The following is a 22,352-nucleotide window of genomic DNA, read 5'->3' as shown; positions in this document are numbered from 1 at the left end:
CTTTACTATATAAATTGCACAAAAACACATTTTCCACCAATCATGGGGTTGCCAATAAGAAAGATATATCAAAGTTAGTCACTTACCTGTGCTTGGGTGCTTGGGTCTAGTGACATAAAAATGGCTTGCATTAGTAAAGGTAATGTCAAGATGACGAGAAAAATAAAATTGTGTTTTTTGGAGCCTTATAAAATTGTGCTTTTTGGAGCCTTAAAGTGGAGACAGATGACTTAATACAAGCATTGGGGATTTGGGTAGAATAACATCGAGTAAGTTATATACTATGGTAAGAATGAAGGTTGATACTAGCTAACAAATTATAGAGAATAGGATAAAGAGGAGGCAAATGAATAGTTTAAAATTAAACAAGTCATCAAGGATGTTAGATAAGTCTTGACCTACTTTTAAAACCTTTCGTGTTTTCACCTTAGGGCAATTTCTTAAAAAAAGAGGAATCTACCACCAATAATCCTTTGTTGGTTTCTTTCTAATTTTATTTTTAGTTTAGGTGTAATTTATGAAGCATTCCTCAAGATGTTACCCTATGGTTTTTCTAGAGTTTTTTTTTTGTACAAGGTGATGTGTAGGGAAAAATGAGGTGACTATGAAATGTCCTACCCCATTTTTTTTTTAATGGGATATGCTTGAGATGTTTCCCATGGCGTGGCATGTTTCTTGATTAAGGACCGAGAGGTTAGCGTATTATAGCTAATTACCTTGTAAGGTCCTTATTTTGCATGAAACATCATTTGTCTTGCTTCAATTGATATATAAATTTCAATGCATTATTCAATTATTGGCTTCCTTTAATACCTTGAACTTGTTTATCCAAGTTGTAAAATGCAACTAAAAGAAACACAATCAATTGGATGTATGTCCTCTAAGTTTCATGGTATGGGACACAAAATAAAAATTGTGTTTTCTAGTTCCCTTGGGGAGAATAATTAATATAAAAGATTTGACTTTTGCACACAAATATTTCTTGATTAGGGGACCCTTCAAGGCAACTAGTCATCACCAAATCCATTGTGAACTCTTTGTTTTGCATGATGCATTCAATACCTTGCTTCTATTGATATAAATCATTCTACGATGTTTAGGGCAATTGTTGGCTTCCTTTAATACCCTTACACCCATTTATCAGAGTTGTAAAATACATAAGACCAACACAATCAGTTCAATGTATGTCCTCCAAATTCCATGTGATATGGACTGTAAATTAAAATTGTGATTTTGTAGCTCCCTTGGGGAGAATAATGGTATCAAGGATTTAAGATTTACACAAATATTTCATTTGATTCCCTAAAAAAGTTTCTAAACCCATTGGGAGTTTGCTATAGCCAATTCCAATTGAACCATTAAATCCATCAAATAAAACATCACATTTATGCATTCTTGAAAATGTAAGCCCTCTATAAACCTTTCAATTCCCACAATTGATATACTTACATTATACACACACACGCATAGTTGTACCTCAGATTTTGCAACCTTTGAAACCTTATCCCCCATCCTCATGTGGAAAGCATGATGGGAAAGGAACATGTGCTCCAATATGACAGTCAAATGCTTAATCCAAAGAGGATTATGACTATACATCTAAAAAACCTAAGGCATGTCAAGTTAAAAAATATCTTGTGGAATGCTTGCACAATGGAGTTCTCATTCAATAAATTATTGGATCACATGGTAGTTCGAAACTAGCTTCAAGATCACCAACAAAAACCAAGATGTCTTACACAAGAGATATATGCATAATGAGCTTGCTTGAATATTGAGATTGAGATATAAATTACAAATGTACAAGAGCCTTGCTTATATAGACAAGGTTACATATGGTAAGAAAAACTAATGTGAGATCAGAATTAAATGCCTATGAGAGTCAATGAAGTCATAAAGATAAGAAATTGTGTATTTTTATCTTAACTAAGACTCTAGAATGCTACTAAGGACTGGACTTATAATGCGAATATATCCCCACTAATGTCTGGTTAGGAAATCACCTTGTTCACACTTACACTCGTAACTTTACCTTGCATGTTTTTAAGAGGAGGATGTATGACCATTATTATATTTTGATACTCATTGATTTTGTTAGTTGTGATATTAACTACTAGTTTCTTTTAAAGTTAGCTTGTGATAAGGCTAGCATAACTAATACTAATGCTCCATAGTTTGTGGCTGTGCAATTAAGAGCAGTTGTACTATGTGTCCGGTTAACTGGTTTATCCTGATAATTAACCATTATTGCTTTTTGCTTGTCAAAGAACAACAGGATTGTCACATGCTGTTATGATCTATTTTTCAATATATGCAATAGAATCCTGTCAGCCTATTTTCCCAAACTATGAAAAGAAACAAATGTCAAAAACACCTTATACAAATTACTTTAGGCCAACTAATATACTGGCATATACTCCATTTTAACCTCAAGATAATGGCAATGATAACATCAACTATATACGTATTTTCTAGTTTTCTATTAATTACAATATATGCAGGTTAGGATCACATGCACATACTTATGCAAGGACAACTTTAAAGTAAATCCTTCATTTTGTCTAGGCACCTATTCCCGAGACATTCATGGAAGGAATTCATGTAACATGGAAAATTCAGTATATTCTCCTCCCTTAGCAAGCTTAATCTTGCTTCAGCTCTACTTCCAAGATTACTTCATTCCGCCGCATAAATGGAGGGGTAAAGGGAGGGTTATACTGTTGTACAAAGGAAAGAAATTGTAATTAATTACTACTGTTTATAGTAAAATATCAGGAACACAAAACAAAAGTTATTCTTGTTTCAACTTTCATATTCCTGGGCTTATAAAATGAACCATCCAAACCAGTTATGCACCTACCTGTGCAACTTCTGCTGTTGTATTTTCTTTTATATACACCCGAGGATCCTTGCGTAGAGCAGCACGCAATTGCGATTCTCTACGCTGTACTTCCTCATCAGTTACGAACCCTGAGAAGGATCATAATAACATCTTCACTAATCAAGCACATATCAAACAACAGATTTGGAAAAGTCAGAGATTTGATGCTGTATATGGAGAGAGAAACTAGAACACTTTGTACCAAGAATGCTAATACAGATGCAGCAGAGAAAATCATAGCGAAGAGTCTGCCTAATTATCTGCCAATCCCTTTACTGAGCCAACACCCAATTGAGTGGGATAAATTGGTTTTCTAGGGATGAAAAGGTGAGATTTAGGGCCTTTCCTGTTCCATAGGGCTTCAGCGATTCCTCTTGCTCTAGTTAAAAGCCTCAAGTCATCAGGCTTGCATGTAAAGGTGACTGATGCGATTCTCTAGTCAGAAAACATGTGAACTATATCCTGGCAGTTGATAAGCATGATAGTGCATCTGTGCTGTGGACATCACCAGCTCAAAACCAAATAAAATAAATAGTAAGAAAACAGCATATGAGCTCAAACACAGGAAGCTGATAAATATTGGACTGAATTTGAGTCCCGAGCCAATTGACTCAAGAATCAAATGACAGAGAAAAACTTGAGAGTAGTTGCAAACATGTCAAGACCCTATATCTAGACTTACAATTAAATATTCAAAAAAATAAAAATCTGTCACCACCTAAGAGAAAACATAGCAATTAAAAGATCATCAAAAGTAAGACTCGGCGTAATATCATCATTAGTTGAAAATGTTCCAATAGAAACAGCCTTTAACAGAGGGCCAATGAACATGTTTAAGCATAAAATCCCAATTTTCTGGCCAAAAAGGATAAGGGTATTAAATACAAAGAAAAAGACGAATCAAATACAAACACGAGCAAAAAAAAGCACAGAAAGTCCAGAAGATCTTTTAAGAAAATCCAAGGACAAGACATGGATCAGAAATCCAAATTTCGGGATAAACATATTATTTCAGCCTTCAGATGTATCATCAGAAGAGTTAAAAAATAAACCAATCAGTTTGATTCCCTAACTGGAACCAGATCTCACCTCTCAACGAGCTTGTGTGGAAAAAATACTATTCAAAACCCAAAGATATCAACCAAAATACCAAAGCTGTTGAGCAAAAATCCAATCATACATCCTTAACAGATGAATGCGTCAAGCATGCCCCTAAGAATGATTGCATAATTACAGACTTAGGTTTGCTGCTTTTGAATTTCACAGGTTCAGGCTAATGCCAAGCTTCAATTGGTTTTACGGATTCCTCAAATTCTTAGCTAAATGGATATCATGGACATAAAAATACCAGGAGAGGTAATATTTAAATCTCTAGCTAAATCTGAAAGACTTCATGAGAACATACTTCTGTAACTCAATGCTCCCTTTTCCCAACAAAGAAACATTCACAACACCTAAAAAAACATATATCCAGGATGCTTAAAGTACATCCCTTGAAAAGTGTAGTATAATTCAAGGGAAAATTTTGAAGTGCACTCATCAATTAGTTGCTAGACAACATATCCCCATCTTATGGTAGGAAACAAACAAGAAAATTACTAGCTGTCAAAATGAACAACCCCTAGATGAGAATATACTCGCTGGATTGAAAGGAGGCATTCGAAGAACAATGAACATATCCCGACACAAATTTTATATTTTACTTCCGCCTCACTAGCATCAAACACAATATCACGTTGACAACTATTGAGAACCAAATATTTCTTCCATATCAGTAGATATAAGAATTTCCTAATGATTTACTGTTCATAACTTTACAGATTAAATATGCGATAACTGAAAAGAAAAGGGCCAGATATCTGATATTGTGTAGCATCATTACTGAAAAAGTTAGAAAGGACAAAAATGAAAAATAACTGCTTACTACCTGAAAACGCAATAACTGCAACAACTTTCTCTGGTATTCTCCTAATCCTAACAGAAGGATCAGTTGGAAGTGGCAAGTTTTCCCCATACTTGGAAGGCATAACAAAGGACATCTGCCATTTACCTTGATCTTGGTCCTAGGATGAAAATAAGGATATTCAATTATCAGAGAATGAAAAATTAAAGAGGAGGGAAATTAAATACTTGGAATAAGCTTTCAGAACAGCAAAAAGCTTGTCAACCTGTTTTGTGATTACTGGTGTTGTCATTTCCATCTTCTCCCCATCAATTTGAGATTTTTGGACAAAAACAGGGGTGGTCATTTCCATCTCCTCTCTTTTTGTGTTCTGATCATGTGCATGTCACCAATAGCACTATAATACATTAAAATTAGATGGTACTTTAATGAATCAACTTGTGCCGAAAGAATTAAAATAATGCTAGAGTGATAGCACAAAATTGTACCTTACCAAAGAGATAAGCTGCTAAAATGTTAAAACCCTGAGACGATCCATACAAGTCAAATCCTGTCTTTCCAGGCATTGTCGTCTCGGCTACATAGAAGGACTGTTTAACAAAAACCAAGAGTTACAAAAACATAAACAAAATATCAAGCAAGATATCCTCCACTGACTAAAAGAAAGAAAATGGATCATTACCAAATGGTTTCAATTCTTGCAGAGAGCATCCTATAGTTCTTTGTGTATTAAGATAGAAGCAATTTTATCATTAATTATGTTTTCACAATTCATCGCTATAATGTTTGATTACTTTTCAGAACATACTTTATTTTTTTCCACCTATTAGCATCCATATTTGTTGCTGAAACCTTTGATGATGTTTCTGATCCTACCAATGGAATGCAATTAAAATAGACTACATGCACAGAAAACTAAATAAGCATGGTGGATTATTTCTCCATTTAAAAGGGATGGCTCCCTCATAGGATCTGTGATTTTTAGGGGTTTTGTATTTTTCTCCCGGAGTAGCAGTGTTCGTGATACCATGGCAATTACTCAATAATTGTCTCATTGGCTGTGTTTGTCATGAGCCCAAATTAGTGTGTGCAATTTAAGTATATTTTCTATTTATATACCTTATGACAATTGTTAATTAATATATATATATATAATAGTAAACATAAATATTAATCCATAAAGATTTTATAACCTATCAAATAATAATTAACTACATTATAACAGGATACAATATAACTTGATTGTAATATAACATAAACCAATATCAATATAATATTGTAATATAATAAAGAATATCAATTATGAAACGATTAACAAATAATAATATTAATATATAATAACATAACATTAATATTAATAAACAATATTAATATTAATGAAAGGACACACCATTTCTTATAACAAAGCATAAGAATGAATATTAATGACCAATTCAGGGGACAGAAAAAGATATGGAATAAGTACGCTAAGGTACAATAGAGAAATTTAAGGAAAATTATCAAATGTTTGGGTATGGAACATCACAGTGGTATCAGAGCTAAGATCCTGCCATCCTGTGGATGATAATACAAACAGACCGATCAGTTGTGAAGAACCGCTAATTAGAAAGAAAAAATACAGACCGATCAGTTGTGAAGAACCACTAATAAGAAAGAAAAAATATATTGACATATATGAATCAGATAAGAGCAAGAGATTATCCCATTACCTAAGCATTACAATGTATTGCATATCACTATTGGAGTATACGCAGTCACTGGCTAATGAGGGATTGACGGATATATTGATACCTGGGATAATTTTTCTATTTGTATTTGCACAGAGGAAAGGAACGCCACCAAATTTGGTTACCAACACATATTCATCTGTCGCTGTCTGAACAAGAGGAATACTTGCCTTGCATACTGAGCTCTATTAATCATCAGATACAAACGGGAACAGTGATCTTACCCAAGTCTCAGCCAGAAAACCAGAGGATAGGAAGGAGATGACGTGGAGAAAAGCGACACGGTAAGAAATGCAAAAATATATAATGCAGGAAGAAACAAATATATCTACTTTGCCCTACATGGGAGATTGAATGCAAAGGATATAAAATACATAAGGATAGGTGGCCATCGAAGGTGGCATAAGAAAAACCACAATCATGTAAAAATGGAAGACCATTATTGGCTCAAATCCGTATTGCCTGCAATAACAGTCATGTCGGACACATAATGGATAGAATGTATAGTGACATACTCGACCTGACAGAGAAAAGTATGAGTCAGCATTCTACTATAAATTATATTTGTATTGAGCAATAAGGGAATCTGACCAGAAAAGACAACCTGAAGCCCAAGGTGGGATTATATAGAAATGTCAAAACTGTAACGGTTATTGGCAAAGGAATATTGTAACAGTTCTATTGGTCTGATGGTGAAGCCCAATCATTGCAGTCTCTTCCTCTTCCAAGTCTTTTCGTCTTCCACTAAGACTGAAGAATGTATATGTGCATAATCAATCTGCTACTGTTGTATTGTACTCAGAATTATAATTTGAATAGAGATATTGCCCTGCTTGAAGAGTGGATGTAATCCAGACTAGCTGGATGAACCACTATAAATCTGTGTGTTAAATCTTATACATTTCATTGTCTGAATTAGTTTTTGATTTTATATTCTTTTCTGTATTTTCTTTAGTTCAATCATAGTTTAAAATATCACCATCTTATCGCTGATAAGTCAACTTCTCGCAAGTTCCAGGCGGCAAGAAAACGTGAGGTTTTATCGCCGATTTCGGAGCCGAGATTTTGCACTTATTGCCGCAAGAAGCTGGCAATAAGTCAGCAATCTATCGCCTATTTCTCACGATAACTTGCAGTCTTCTCGCAGCGTCCAGTAAATACCTGCGCCAATAAAAATGACATTTCATTGTTTTGTTTGCTGTGTTTGGCGTCTTGGGTGGAGGAGAAGGGTTTTGGAGCAGCACCTAAGTGTTTGGCATTGATTTGTAGCATCTTCCAGTGGATTAGGAGCAGATTTGAAGGTCTTTCCAAGAAAATCTGGATCCACAATTAAATTTCTCAATCTTTTGTTCTATTGAGTTAAACTTATTTTTGTCTTCCCATACTTGCATATCTTGCATCTAACTTAATTAAGACTCTAGGAATACCATTTGTCATGTTCTCTAATACGTTTTAGAGTGTAATGACGAAGACATAACACCATCTGTTTGCAATTTTTCCAAAAACAATCAAGTTTTTCTCAATGATTTCAAAACCTAAAGGCTAATACATTTTTTGTTTTATTCTCCAATTTTCCAGCAAATACGGCTTCCTCTACGTCTAGGTCAGCTGCAGCATCTCCCAATGGTCTTGTAGCATGTCCATCTAGATTCATAGGCACGTGCCCTAAAGGGGCTAGAGACTTTGCATGGAAATATGCCTTCAAAGGAACAAAGTATAATAGTGTCATATGCATGAAATGTGAAAAAAAAAAAAATCCCTGGAGGCATATCTCGTTTGAAGTACCACCTTGCTGGTATAGAAAATTGTGACAGAAGGATTTGTGATGCAACTACGGAGGAAACAAAATGGGAGATGATTGCTTTGCTTAGTACCCAAAAAGAGAAGAAGTTGAAAAAGGAAAGGGCAAAATTGGCCATGAGGGCAGCCATTTACGAATTGCAAGGTATGTTTCCTTTCACATATCATTTATTATTTTCTAATCACGACTAATGATTGTGCTAAAACAATTATCATGATTCATAATGAAATGATGTGGGTTGTGTCATGTGACTAGGTATCCCAATCACCCTTGATGAAGAAGAAGAAGCACTAGAGGGGATAGTGGGCTCTTTTCGTGGCCCACGGATCTGCACACAGAACACACCTACGCATGGTAGGTCCTTGGGCTCAACTTCCACATCTGCGGGTTCTAGTAGACCACAAAACTCTTCTATTGATGGTTATTTTGTGCATAGAAATACACCTGGAGCACAACCATCATTAGAGGGTACTGGATGGAACCGTGATGTGCATGAGCAACTTGACATTCAATGTGCTGATTTTCGGTTTTTTAACAAGCTCTCCTTCAATGTTGCAGCAAGTCCATATTTTCTAAATTTTGTGACTGGTTGTATGGTAGCAAGAAAGGGCTACAAGCCACCTACTGCTACAGCCTTGAGTGGAAGGTACTTCACTTGTTTCAAACTTTAATACTTTTGCAGTTTTACAATTTACTTGTTTTTGTTGAAAGTAATCTTTCTTAAACGAAATTGTGTAGTTAAAGTTAATCTCATTTTTTATTTTGTGTTTGTAGATTGTTGAAAGATGTTGTTTCTAGGGGTAAAGATGTGGTTGAAGAGAAAAAGTTACAATAGAAACAGTATGGCTGCACCATATTTTTAGATGGATGGACGGATGGAAGAAACCGTACCATCATTAACTTTTTAGTTTCTTGCAAAGATCAAGTAGTCTTTCTTAAATCCTTGAATGCCTCATACAAGATAAAGACGGCTGAGACTTTGGCTTGAATGCTAGAGAATGTTGTGATGGAGGTTAGGGCTGAAAATGTGGTGCAAATCATAACCAACAATGCAGCAGCATATGTGGCAGCTGGTAGGATCTTACAAGAGAAGCATAACAAACTCTTTTGGTCTCCTTGTGCAGCGCATGTTATTGACCTTCTGTTGGAGGATATAGGGAAATTGGATTGGGTGAAACCTATTGTAAAGGAAGCAAGGACGATAACAAAATATATTTACAATCACCTTTGGGTCCTTTGCTTGATAAGAGACTACACCAAAGACAAGGAGTTGGTTAGACCTGCGGTCACAAGATTTGCAACGATTTTTGTAATGTTGCAAAGCGTTCTTCATCATATGAATCCTTTGAGGCAAATGTTTGTGTGTCCAAAATGGCTACAGTCAAGTTATTCAAAGAAGGTCGATGGGCAGAGTGTTGCACGCATTTTGTTTGACATCCAATTTTTTGATCGAGCTACAGAAATTGAGGATGTAACTTGGAAACTTCAAAATTTGATTTTTTTTGCACTTATTAATCAAGTCTTTCATTATTGATTTATAACCCTGCTCTCTGATTAATAATTGTTTTCTACTTCTCAATTGTAGGTGGTGAAGCCTTTGGTTAGAGTTCTCCACTTGGTAGATGGGGAACAAACCCCAATGGGGTCCCTTTATGAGGCCATGGATAGGTCGAAAGAGGCTATAAGAAATAAGTACAGGGGAGAGAGCCTAAAATTTCAGCCCTTATGGAATATTATTGATAGGAGATGGAGCAATCAGCTCCATCAACCCATTCATGCAGCGGGGTATTTCCTCAACCCTTGTTACCGCTTCTCTCCATCATATGCGGATCCTAGTGGAGAGGTCATGGAGGGCTTTAGTGAATGCATGCAGAGGATGGTACCTGACATTACGGTGAGAGACCTCATTGTGGCCGAGATGGAAGTGTATCAAAATGCAACGGGCAAACTATTCTCCTCAGCCTTGGCAAAGACAAGCAAACACTCAAACCCCAGGTACAATATTTAGAATTTGGAGTCTCTCACATGCAGGATAAGTAGATAAATAAGCTATAAAAACTTGTCCTCATCTTGCTTTCTAACTCTTTAATATTTATCTTGCAAATGCTTGGTGGCAAAATCGAGGTGATAATGTCCCAGTCTGCAAAAGCTTGCTCTTCGCATCTTATGTCAACCTTGTAGCTCATCTAGTTGTGAGTGTAATTGGAGCTTGTTTGAATCTATTCACACAAAGAAGAGGAACAAGTTGGCACAAAAACGCCTAAATGACCTTGTCTTTGTGCATTATAACCTCAAGTTGCGCATTAAGAAAGGTAATGGCAGCAGCAATTGAGCCACTTGATTTGGATGACATACATCCTTTTGGGGATTGGACAGCACAGGAGCAGCCTTCACTGTTCACTGAGGATGAAATATATGAATTGGAGAGGAAGGCTATGGAGGAGGGTGGTTTTGCAATGGGACTAGATGACATTCAGGAGGAGGGCAATGAGGGTCAGGACAGTGACAGTGAGCACAGTGATAGTGAGGATGAGGATGAGGATGAGGACGATAAGGAGTCATTGCCAAGGCCAACAACAGCACCACCAAAACGACTGCTACGGCTAGAGCTGCTAGACCCCCTCCCTCTCCCATAGTTTTTACTAGAACTACTGGGATGGGGAAGAGGAAGATGTAGACTAGTTTCATATTGAACTTGACATTTGTATTTGCTTATATTTTGACAAAGACAATTCGGTATTTACTATTTGTAGCTTGTTTTAGACTTTGGAGTCTATGACTACATTAGCATTCCACATGAGGATGCGATTTTGTTACTTATTGCATATAGATATATATATATATATATATATATATATATATATATAGAGAGAGAGAGAGAGAGAGAGAGAGAGAGAGAGAGAGAGAGAGAGAGAGTGCAACTTGTTTGGTTTGTTTACTCATTTACTAACTCAATACATGCATTTACTTATTGAATTTTGTGAAGAAAATGCATTTTTAATTAAATTAAAATCATTTTTTAAATTCTCGAGAATTTGCCAATTTCTCTCTGATATTTGCCAAGAATTTTTTTTTGGCCTCACCAAGAAGTGGCAGAGAACGAGAAGTTAAACTATGGTCTTATATAATTTTGTATGTCATGTTGAGAAACTCTATGACAATATGTTTCCTTCCACAAATGGGTGCAGCCTATTAATATACTTAAGGTCCAAGATTACTAAGAGGGAGGCAAGTGGGAGTGAATCAATAATCTATCAGATTCAAAAACTTCAGCCACTTATCAAATAAACATCAACCAAAACTGATCTTAACCACTAAACCATTCACCACATGCATGCATCTTAAACCTGTGAAACTATCAATAAGACAACTAATAAAACATCCACACAAGTAACACAATAACTCCAAGATTTTTTACGTGAAAGCCCTTAGTCAGAGGGAAAAACCATGGTGAAAATTAGTACCCACAAGTATTTTGCACTCTTCTGAAATGTGCTTAGTTAAGAGATTAACCTTGTTAGGAGTAGACCCTGATAGGAGTCTTTCGATTAATGGATTTACCTTTAGCCCTATTAAGAGCTTTACCTTGTAAGGAGTGACCTCGTTGGAGGATTTATAACTCAAACTGATGAGCCACCTAGTAAAGGAGAATGCACTTCAGACCTATTAGGATCCTACTCGCTCTATTAAGAGTGATTGTAATGGACACCCAGGAATGCCCAAAAGCTGAACCAACTACTAAAATTATATTAATTCTAAAAATGCTGCAATCAAGTACAAAGAGATGTATTCCAAAGGCCAAACCCTAAGGGAATGACGTCTAGAATGTTACAACAGAGAATGAACGTCCTCTATTGCCAAAAAAAGAGTGTGATTCACACATCCAAGCTCTTATCAAATGCAAGTTATAATCATCCGATGATCAGCAATGAGACTTTCAGCCCTATTTATCCTTTTCTTCATCCTTCTGGAAGGAACTAAAACATTAATTAATTGCAAGAGCTAGAAGCTTCCTCCTTCCAATAATTAATGCATACCCTAGAAACTCCTCCCTGGCAATAATTAATTAAATCGAGAGGCTTCCATACTCCCTTGTAATTAATAATTAAATTAATTAAATACAAAGTCACCTTTAAATTGAATGACTTTATAAGAAATTAATTTAATTTCTTCTTATCCTCCACTTAGACTTTGGAGAACGTGAAGGCCAAAAGATGGGATCATTACAAATCCGCTCTCCTTGAAATTGCTTGTCCTCAAGCAATTAAGTAACATAATGAACTCCAACCTCCACCTGGATCCCAATTGAAGTAATATGTGATATCCATATTAAACAAACTGCAAATGAACATCATTAAGACCAACCACATGTCCTGCAAGTTAGCTCCCAAAACTTGTGCTAATGAAGTATAAGTCTCAATGTCACCAGAAGGTGGCTCCATAGAAGATCTATGAAACCTCTTCCTCCCCACTGCTGCAACACAAAACTGAATCTTTGTAGATGGTGAAAACTGAGCCCAACTCCACTCAGGTGAATGATCAGCCTCAAACATCAGATTGTCATAAGACAATGTTGTATCCATGTTTAACATAGTACTATCCCAAGAGTGAACATTAACACTTTGTTGATCGATAGTATAATATGACTCTGTCACTAGATTGCTCACCTTATTAGCAATAACAAGTGTACTATCATCATAGCACACATCTACAACCGCATGATCACCGCCAAACTCCTCGTTGGATGGTTCAACTGACATAGAAGTGGATGTTGATATGACAGTTCCCTTGCATTCTCCTAATTCCACTATTGCTACGTCATCATCCCCTGACAAGGCTTCATATGTGGTCTCCTGACTTTGCACGCATGTCTCTACTGACTCTGCCGAAATGCCCACATCACCAACATCATAGCTGGCTGGCTCTATACGTGTCTCGATCCCACCTGAGAAATCGACTACCTTCTGCTCTGGAGCAACATACAAATCATCAATGTTGATGCCCATCTATCTAGCCATAAGCTGCAACATCATATCCATTCGCCTATTCTGCTCCTGTTGCATCTTATTATGCTCCTGTTGCATACATTGCCCCTTCTCTAATGTACCCAATAACTGTCTGAACATCACATCTTGATCTGGACTAATATACATCTTTATCTGGCTATCAATATGATCTCCACAGGATGGCAGGACTTATAGCTCTGATACCACTGTAATGGACACCCCAGGAATGCCCAAAAGCTGAACCAACTACTGAAATTATATTAATTCTAAAAATGCTGCAATCAAGTACAAAGAGATGTATTCCAAAGGCCAAACCCTAAGGGAATGACGTCTAGAATGTTACAACAGAGAATGAACATCCTCTATTGCCAAAAAAGGAGTGTGATTCACACATCCACGCTCTTATCAAATGCAAGTTATAATCATCCGATGATCAGCAATGAGACTTTCAGCCCTATTTATCCTTTTCTTTATCCTTCTGGAAGGAACTAAAACATTAATTAATTGCAAGAGTTAGAAGCTTCCTCCTTCCAATAATTAATGCATACCCTAGAAACTCCTCCCTAGCAATAATTAATTAAATCGAGAGGCTTCCATACTCCCTTGTAATTAATAATTAAATTAATTAAATACAAAGTCACCTTTAAATTGAATGACTTTATAAGAAATTAATCTAATTTCTTCTTATCATCCACTTAGACTTTGGAGAACGTGAAGGCCAAAAGATGGAATCATTACAGTGACCCAGTTAAGAGACTTATACTCGAGAACCTATTAGGATTCAACAAGGTAAGTGATCTGGAAATGGCACTTCTCAATTGCCTTGTACAAACCCAATTCAGCTCATCATATGCACCTAATTGTAGGAATTCATCCATCGGCTTGATCACACACCATTCACGATCATCACACTTGCATTTGCAATATTTTGTCATATAAATACACCTTTCGAACTTTAGGGTAGTTATCGCCTTTACCTAAATGTGTTACACTTGAATTTCACCTCATGCCCACCAAAACATCTTAATAAACCCTAATCTGTCCTTTAATAGATCATCTCGATCACTATTTTGAACCGTGTATCGATTCAACAAAGAAGATCTGGCCTTATGCACTTTTCCCAATGAACATGCGTGAATTTGAAAAAAATTATCACAACAACCAATGTATGACCAATTCATTATGACCCATTAGTGCCACATCATCACCTAGCTTTCCATCTTGAAAGATCTACCTAAGTTGGCCCAAATCCTACTAGTTTAGGATCAAACCTAAACTGTTCTAAGTGTTCTTGCATTTTCTCTTTAACATACTTCAGCCGGTCAGAAACATGTCTTCATTAAACCAAATCATACATAATTGTAGCCATGATCACATAATTGAGTATAGATCATAAATTTTGAATTACAATATCTGGATCATCACAGATTTGATAACCAATCAAATCATTCACTATCTGTCACAAACTAATTAACCTGATAAAATTGTCACATCTCTATCAATCAAAACTTTCTCCATACTTGTGTGAAGTAAACAAAATTGTACATACAACATCTTTAGACATCTCTGAGTCTCCCATATCAATTGGCCACTCAACGTGATTTGTACCCTGCACAATCAAGAATAATATTCCCCAATAAATAGTTAATAGCCAACTTTCAAGTTGAATTCAATGACAGCACAATAACTGATCACATGATCATCAAACATGAACATTAACATCTCTATAATACAATCTGCATTAGTTATGCCAACACACCCATTGTGAACATCACATTGAGTGACTCCACGATGAACTCTTTGACATCTCGAACACTGAGATGTATTCTCCATACATAGGAGTGACCATTATGGATGTCATGTTGAAAGACTTGATAACAATATGTTTCCTTCCAGAATGGGTGCAGCCATTGCACACATCACATTGAGCGACTCTGTGATGAACTCTTTGACAGCTCTAAAATTGAGATGTTTTCTCCATACATGGAAGTTACCATTATGGATATCATGTTGAAAGACTCCATGACTATAGGATCTGAGAAAAAACTCCTTAGTTAAGAGGGAGTATTATTTTTGGTAGCTACTAGAGATATTTCTCCTGTTGGTCACCCCTACCTTGTTGGCTAACTTAGCTTAGAGGCAACTAGCATTATATATGTATATATAAAATGCTTGTTCTCAAGTTGAAGGCATTTTCAATTCAATCAAATACATACTATTGTAGCAGAGCAACAGTTCGATCTTCAACGACAGTTTGTCTTTCAGCAATAGCATTATCATTTGTGTTTTATCCAAAAGGAGCAGTATCTCCTCAATTGTGTGAATTTCTTCATCTGATTATCTATATATATAAAAAAGGTAGATATATTTGGCTGGGTTTTTCTCCCTCATGTAGGATGGTTTTACTAGGATAATTTGTTGTCCATTGTTATCTCTGCTTAGTTTCATTTCTGATCATATAACTATCTCTTCTACAAGCTTTGATCACGCCTTCATTTTTCTTTGTTTCATGTTCATTCTCTCCAACTTGGTTTTGATTCTTGTTGTATTGTCCACATTTATCATTCCCTTTCACTTCATTTTCATTTTGCAACGTAGAAATCAAAGAGAAGCCAACTTGTCCAAGGCGGAATTTAGGGTGGTATGAAGATTTTGAAACTTTAATTGGGTGGAGATTGGGTACATTAGAGGGTTTTGGGTCCTTAAAGGTTGCCAAAATCTGCCATCCTTAAAGGATTTCACTTTTGATTCCTACAAGCTTGGAGTCCACATTCATCGTCCTTTCCATGTTATTATTCTTTGTTTTCTTCTACTTGCATCATCTTGAAGGCTGGATTGAGTTTTCACCATCGCCAAAACAAGGCAGAGATCAAGGGGATGAAAGGATTTGGAATCGTGGGAGGGTGGCGGAATCTACACCTCCAAAGGATTCATTCTTCTTGTTTCATCTTTCTTACCAACTTTTCCTTTAAACTTCATTACTTCACCTTTAATTGATCTCATCTTGACTGGGATTGATGTTGATTTGTATTTGATCACTCCAAGATTTGGAATCTTGGGAGGTAGGGGGATTCCGCCACCTCCCGAGGATTCTTTCATTGCCTCAAAACATCATTGTGCATTTTCCTTCACTTTTCCACAATTTTCCCTTGAAACTCATTTCTACAAGGGGTGGAATTTTAGGGGTTGAGAGGATAATCAATCCTAGGACATGGTCAGATTCCAATGTAGTGCTAGGAGTTTTCATTTGCAAGTTAACTCCCAAATTCCAGTTTCTTCAACTCAGGGGCTGAAAGGATTTATATAAAATATAACATTTTTTCCTTTCTTATACTATAAGTTATAATTTATATAAAGATTGTCAGATGTTTGAGATAGGTTTCATCTTCACTTGAGTTATGACTAGATTTTGAATGTTTCTAAAAATTTCCAGACTTAGCCAAAGTTCAAGATTCAGCACACGTTCAACAGATTTACCTTGCATAACCTATCCTAACCTTCTAAGGTGAAAATGAATTTGGAACAAGGATTTCCTACTGATTCGAACTCATTTCATCACAAATCGCTTGGTTTCAACTCCATATCCTTGACTAGCTTAATCCATCACTCATCCATATTCTTCATAGACTTTGACTATTCCAGCAGGCCAAAGCTGTCCAAACTCATCTCTTTGACCTGGAGACTTGAAAATTACTACCAACCTAGACCACCTAAGGCCACCTAAGAGCATCACAGACCTTGTTTTGGAAATAAAGGGTGTATGAAATCATAACATGTTTATGTTGTCTTAGCTTTCTTTCTAAGTCTGTAGCAGCAAACTTGTGTACAAGTTCTGAAGTAATGTGCAAAAAGTTTAAGTGATTTCTTTTCAGAATGGTATGTCTGCCAAGTGTTTGTACAAATACTCTCATATGAAGTTGAAGTCATTCGGAAGAGATATGTCTGCCAAGTGCTTGTTAAAATGCTGATGCATAAAACTTGGTTATTTCGGTGAAGTTTAGTTCACATTAGTCAAGGATTGTACGCTTTCAACATTACTCTAGTGGTTTTGACTTTGAGCAATCCAACATTTTTCCCTCTCTTTGGTTGTTTTCCAACACTTTTTAACAAAATGTCAACATTTTGCAAGTATTGATCAATGATTGACTTGTTAACATCAGCATAACATCACCTATACAACCCAACTATCCTACCCCCAACCTTGATTTGCATTGAAGGAGCTTCTCATCTTTTCTTTTTGGAATGATTTGGGTGTTAAGTATTGAGATTTGGCAAGCATGATATCAGAATGTTGGTCCTAAAAACAGCGCAACTATGTTTCTCAAATATTGCTCTCAATACATTTTATGGCCTATTCATTTTGGCTCCTAACCTTAAAGCTCTTTGCTTGGATCTCCGTTTTCAAGAAATCTTATAATGTTGGAAAAGTACTTCAATGCTCTTCATAGCTATTCATGCACTTTTTCCGTGTTTTAACACCAAATACCTTTTATATTATTTATCATTAATTTACATTCTAGTTGATTACTTGAACATTTGTTTACATAAGATGACTTCATATGATCTATTCTATATGTATTTTTAGCATTGTATCCTTTCTAAGCACTATCAACATCTATTGAAAGCATTTTTTCATTTGTAGACTCACTAAGATCAACTGTCGCTATTGTGCATGCATTATAGGGATCTTGCACATCCTGTTGTACAATTTTTTGTGGTCACACTATTTAATAGAATGCATTATGGGATTGTTGTGTGTGCTTTGTCATTTGCAAACCCTTTTTCAATTTAAGGTACTATCATATGCACGTTTTGATGTGTCTCTTCACCTTCATGCACAACATTGACACTACTTTAGTGGACTTGTCATACCTTTTCCTTGTCAACATTATGGGAAAGTTTTATATTGGTGATGCTAATACCTCCTTGGTTTTAAGTTGGAATAAACTACGTAGTTTTTGTTCCCATGTACTAGGATGATACGACAACAAGTTACCCATACACTCAGTGAGATGGAACACATATCATAGAAACAATCTTGCATTCTTGTTTAGTTGAGGTGACCTTCCATCCTCAGTTTATTAGTTTCTTTAGACTATTGGTACTTGTATTTTTTATTTGTATTTTTTCTTTTCATTCGTTGAAAAGTGTTGTTGTCACTTGTGCAGATTGATGTGCCATCTATATTTTAGATTGTTGGACTATTTCCTTGGTTTGCCATCTGATCATTGTTCGAAAAGCATCATAGGGGTCACTCATGCAATTTTTTGTCTTCTTGGTTCTGATCATCATCCTGATTTCGAAGGAGGAATTTCAGTTACAACACCGCAGCAATCATTCATCAACAGTTGTTTGCAACTTCTTTGTTCTTCAATTGTGCCCTTCATGATTATCTCAATGTTTCTATGCTTTTTCGGACATTGTTTTGGAGGCTCCTCAGTCTTTCATATGTCTTCCTCTCTTTTGGAGAAGGTCTTTTCCATGAGCCTTTCTACATTTCCTCCAATTATGAGAGATCGTGACAGATCCTTTTCATCTTTATATAGGTATCTCATCAAGCCTAGTTATTGAAGTCTACCTTTTGATTTCTATACATTCATCATTAAAGATTTTGGCTTCTCCTAAGTTGAGCTTACAAGGGATGTTTTAGTAAAAGTGGATTTTTCCAAGTTAATTTTTTAATTGCTCGAGTCCATTTTCACACTAGCTACTTAAGCTTACTTAGGTCATGTGCATAAGTCGTAGGCTTGCGACACACTTCATTATCTATTTTTAGCCTTTCCTAGGGTTTTATCTGGTTTTAAATTTCTTTTTGCCTTTTTCTTTTTTATAAAGATTCATTATTGTATCATTCATTCAAGGTTGCCTATTCATAGTAACACGTGCTTTTTGGAATGTCTCTTTGGCCTGCATAGTAATCCCTTTACTTTTTCTCTCATTCTATAACAGGTGTTTATTTCCAAGTGATCTTTGGGAGCTGTAGGGTTGAGGAATCAACTTAGGAGTCACATAAGAACAATTTAAAAATATTTCTGTAACTTTTTTCGTGTGAGTGATGCAATAAAAAGTAATTATGTTAAGTGCTTGTGGAAACAATTGTGTTTGTTTTTGCATCAAGGTCATAGAAGAAAATAATTATTTTAAAAGTTCCTAGAAACAACTGTGTTTAGCTTTTCCAATTTTTACGTCAGGATTTTAGATGAAAAACTAAACACGGTTGTTTCAAGAAGCTTTTACATAATTATGTACTAAAAGTAGTATTGGGCTGTTTTCAGAAAAATTAAATCTAGGAATATGAAATGCATCTGACAATATAGAAAGCTATCAAGAATAACTAGATGAGATAACAAAAATATGGCAAAGGTACAGAATCGTTTTAAATGGTCACAAATGAGTCAAAAATCTCTTTCTTTTTATGATCAAGGAAACATGACTGCCCTCTTACTACTTTTTAGTAATAAAATCTAGTTAAGATGTTCTCCAACAAAGCATAGCTTTCTGAAATTGTGGTGGGTAAGAAGTGGGAAACTGAATCTTGATTCATTTGGAAGGCCTGTCTTAATCAGGTCCACACTATTCCCTTCTGTAATTCTCCTCTTCGATCTTGAGTATTCAAATGCCTGCTAAGCATTGACGAGATGGTATGGAACTCCCTATAATGAGGAAGTAAAATTCGAAAGAATTGCTCATTAAGCATTACAAATAAAGGCAAACCAAAAATTTGATTGATAGGGATATTTTTGCATAACAAGTTACAGACGGCATCAGACAATTTACAAAGACCAGATTAATAGATCAATGCACATGCCCTCTGTTTGGAACATAGGCTCGATTCGACTTGTTGTATGGCAGATAAAAGAAACAATGAACAAAGAAATTGCATTAGCATCCACAAATGACTAAAGTCGTCAGCGGAACATACAAACTAAACTTAAGTGAAACCGGGAGGGTGAAAAGATTCCAAGTTATGAAAATAGCTAAAAACAAATAGATAAATCAAGAGGGTAAACAAAAAGTGATTAAAGCCCAAACCAGAAGAATCAAAGTATAAATAGAAATAGCCATTTAAACAAAGGAATTGTCAATGGAGAATGAAGTTGATGAGTATAAAAACAGAAAGCGATAAAGTTTTCACGGAAAACCAAATGCATTCAATAGATGACATGCGATTGAGCTGTCCCTTAAATTTTTTGCATAAAGAAACTCCGCCGTCCACAAATAGAACAACATTAGAGAAAAATATCAAACTAAGCGTTCAAATTATATCACTCAAAATGTCAGTAATTTATGTGTATTACCAAACGCTTACCTTAACTTGCCTGATTTCGTATTCCTTCTCTCTTCTCAAAACCTTGAACTCCACCGTCTCTAGATTTGGAACTATACCCAGAAACACGAGAAATTAAATTATTCTACCAATCTTATGTGCCAATATTATTGAGGATGCATACCCATTATGCCAAATGAAAAGTCAACAATGATAGGATACAATTATTTACATTGCATCAAAACTGTAGCACAAAAAATGACAATGAAAATAAATTTGAACTTAATGAAAAGAAAAACAGCCCACCAGACATCAAAGCTTCTTCCAAACTACGCGCTTCAAATCTGGTGCTAGGACTGATGTAATTAAATGTTTCGGAAACCAAATTCTGAATAACTGTATCAAAGCAAAGTCTTCAAACATGTTAGAAGGGAAAAAAACGATTTTTTTCTAATCCGGAAGCAAGTTTATAGCATAACAATTATATGGCATTTCAATTCAGCCCGTGTTTATTAATCTTTAACTGAGTTAGAAAGGTCAAAAATTACCCCATCCAAGATCTACCAATCAAAAGATCACTGTTTCACCTATTTTAGCACAGCTTTTAAAACCAAATTATATTAAAACCTTATTGTATGATCTAATGTGTCCCTGAAGAGAGAATGGATGTTCAACCCATAAATACAGAGGGTTGGTCATAGTCACGTTATATCCGAACAAAACATGTAAAATTATTTACAAATAGTTAATTAATTATAAATTTGAAAGGAATATAGTACTATACAGTAAATTGTTTGAACAATTATAGCTTAAAAAAAGAAGAGGGTTAAAACAATTACAACGTTGAGACTGGGAAGCAGCCTGAGAAGCCAGAGCAAATAACAGGGAACGCCGTGATTCATCCGCGGAGAGAATTGTAGAAGAGTTCATAGCCATGAATAAAGTGGGTGCTGCTACCTTTCTGTTCGTTGCAACTAGTTTATATTTTTGCTTAATATGAGCGCACAAGTTTAATGTATTGGGAGTTGGGATGGAAAATATATTACAGGCCACCATTCTGCGTTACACGGAACGAATCGTAGGCCTAGTGTGGAAATTTGGGGGTAGTTAAGAGGTCTTTTTGTAGGCGGGATACATTTTTGGGTGGCCTATATTTCATCTGTGAGATTCCAATTGATAAATAAATAAATACACTAAAAATACTCGAAGGCTCTCGTCAACTCTTCTTTTTTTAACTTTTTGTGATTTAGTCGTAGCTTTTTAAAATCCAGATAAAGAGATGACAGTACATCCTTAAAAAAAGGACGGCATAAATGTACATCTTCAAAATGAAAGGCAAAGTCTCAAATAGGATCAAGCTTGAGCAACTAAAACAATCTCACTCCAAGGTAAATCTTTATCATTAATCTTTCTTTCATTAGACAATATCATAAAATAAAACTCTAACTAATGAGACTTCGTGGGTCTTTAAGGGTATTTTCTGAAATTAATTATGAATTAGGAAGATAGCTAGTTCTTAATATGGAACGTTGCCAAAACTAGGCCACAATATAGCATCGTATCTATAAGAAAAAGAAGATGGTTGTCAAGAAGATTAAGATCATCCTCTACGTGCAACCTATCTCAAATACCCTAAGGGTGAGAACCACAAGACAAATAGCCTTTGTCATGTTGGGTCAAGTGGAACTGTGATAACATTGTAAGGAACATTATGTAAATGTTCCAAAAGCAAATACAAGTGCAACTTTATCAATTTACACCTAAATT

The 22,352-nt window shown here is 35.6% G+C and overlaps 1 protein-coding gene across 3 annotated transcripts; it reads right to left on the bottom strand.

Annotated features, from left to right (window-relative positions):
* Positions 1–2,362: 2,362 nt before the first annotated feature.
* On the bottom strand, positions 2,363–21,745 carry LOC149563658 (SOUL heme-binding family protein). 3 transcript variants are annotated; one of them, XR_016364108.1, is made up of 9 exons: positions 21,425–21,745; positions 20,892–20,981; positions 20,628–20,698; positions 5,273–5,374; positions 5,050–5,154; positions 4,809–4,944; positions 3,084–3,376; positions 2,861–2,970; positions 2,363–2,717 (listed from the first exon to the last, which is right to left on the bottom strand). XR_016364108.1 is itself a non-coding variant. In XM_089826820.1 (8 exons), the coding sequence occupies exons 1-8, from the start codon at positions 21,639–21,641 to the stop codon at positions 2,643–2,645; spliced, it is 906 nt and encodes a 301-aa protein (XP_089682946.1). In that variant the 5' UTR covers positions 21,642–21,740; the 3' UTR covers positions 2,363–2,642. The 3 variants fall into 3 exon arrangements, 2 of the variants coding, with proteins under 2 accessions (XP_089682946.1, XP_089682947.1); XM_089826820.1 differs by lacking the exon at positions 3,084–3,376 and having other exon boundaries at positions 21,425–21,740; XM_089826821.1 differs by lacking the exons at positions 3,084–3,376; positions 21,425–21,745 and adding an exon at positions 21,134–21,254.
* Positions 21,746–22,352: the final 607 nt, after the last annotated feature.

Source organism: Cupressus sempervirens, chromosome 4 (assembly GCF_028749045.1).
Source record: "Cupressus sempervirens isolate cs-2001-9-10 chromosome 4, ASM2874904v1, whole genome shotgun sequence".
In the NCBI taxonomy this organism is placed as follows: Eukaryota; Viridiplantae; Streptophyta; class Pinopsida; order Cupressales; family Cupressaceae; genus Cupressus; species Cupressus sempervirens.
The sequence above is the reverse complement of the archived record's forward strand: the minus strand, read 5'-3'. Positions and strand labels throughout refer to the sequence as shown.

What these genes read in the sequence shown, in the direction of transcription:
- LOC149563658 (XM_089826820.1), bottom strand. Translation starts at nt 21,641, where the DNA reads ATGGTGGCCTGTAATATATTTTCCATCCCAACTCCCAATACATTAAAC. An exon ending in CACCAGTAATCACAAAACAG is followed by an intron (nt 4,945 to 5,049) that starts GTTGACAAGCTT and finishes TTTTCATCCTAG; the next exon opens with GACCAAGATCAAGGTAAATG. An exon ending in TGCAGTTATTGCGTTTTCAG is followed by an intron (nt 2,971 to 4,808) that starts GTAGTAAGCAGT and finishes GATCCTTCTCAG; the next exon opens with GGTTCGTAACTGATGAGGAA.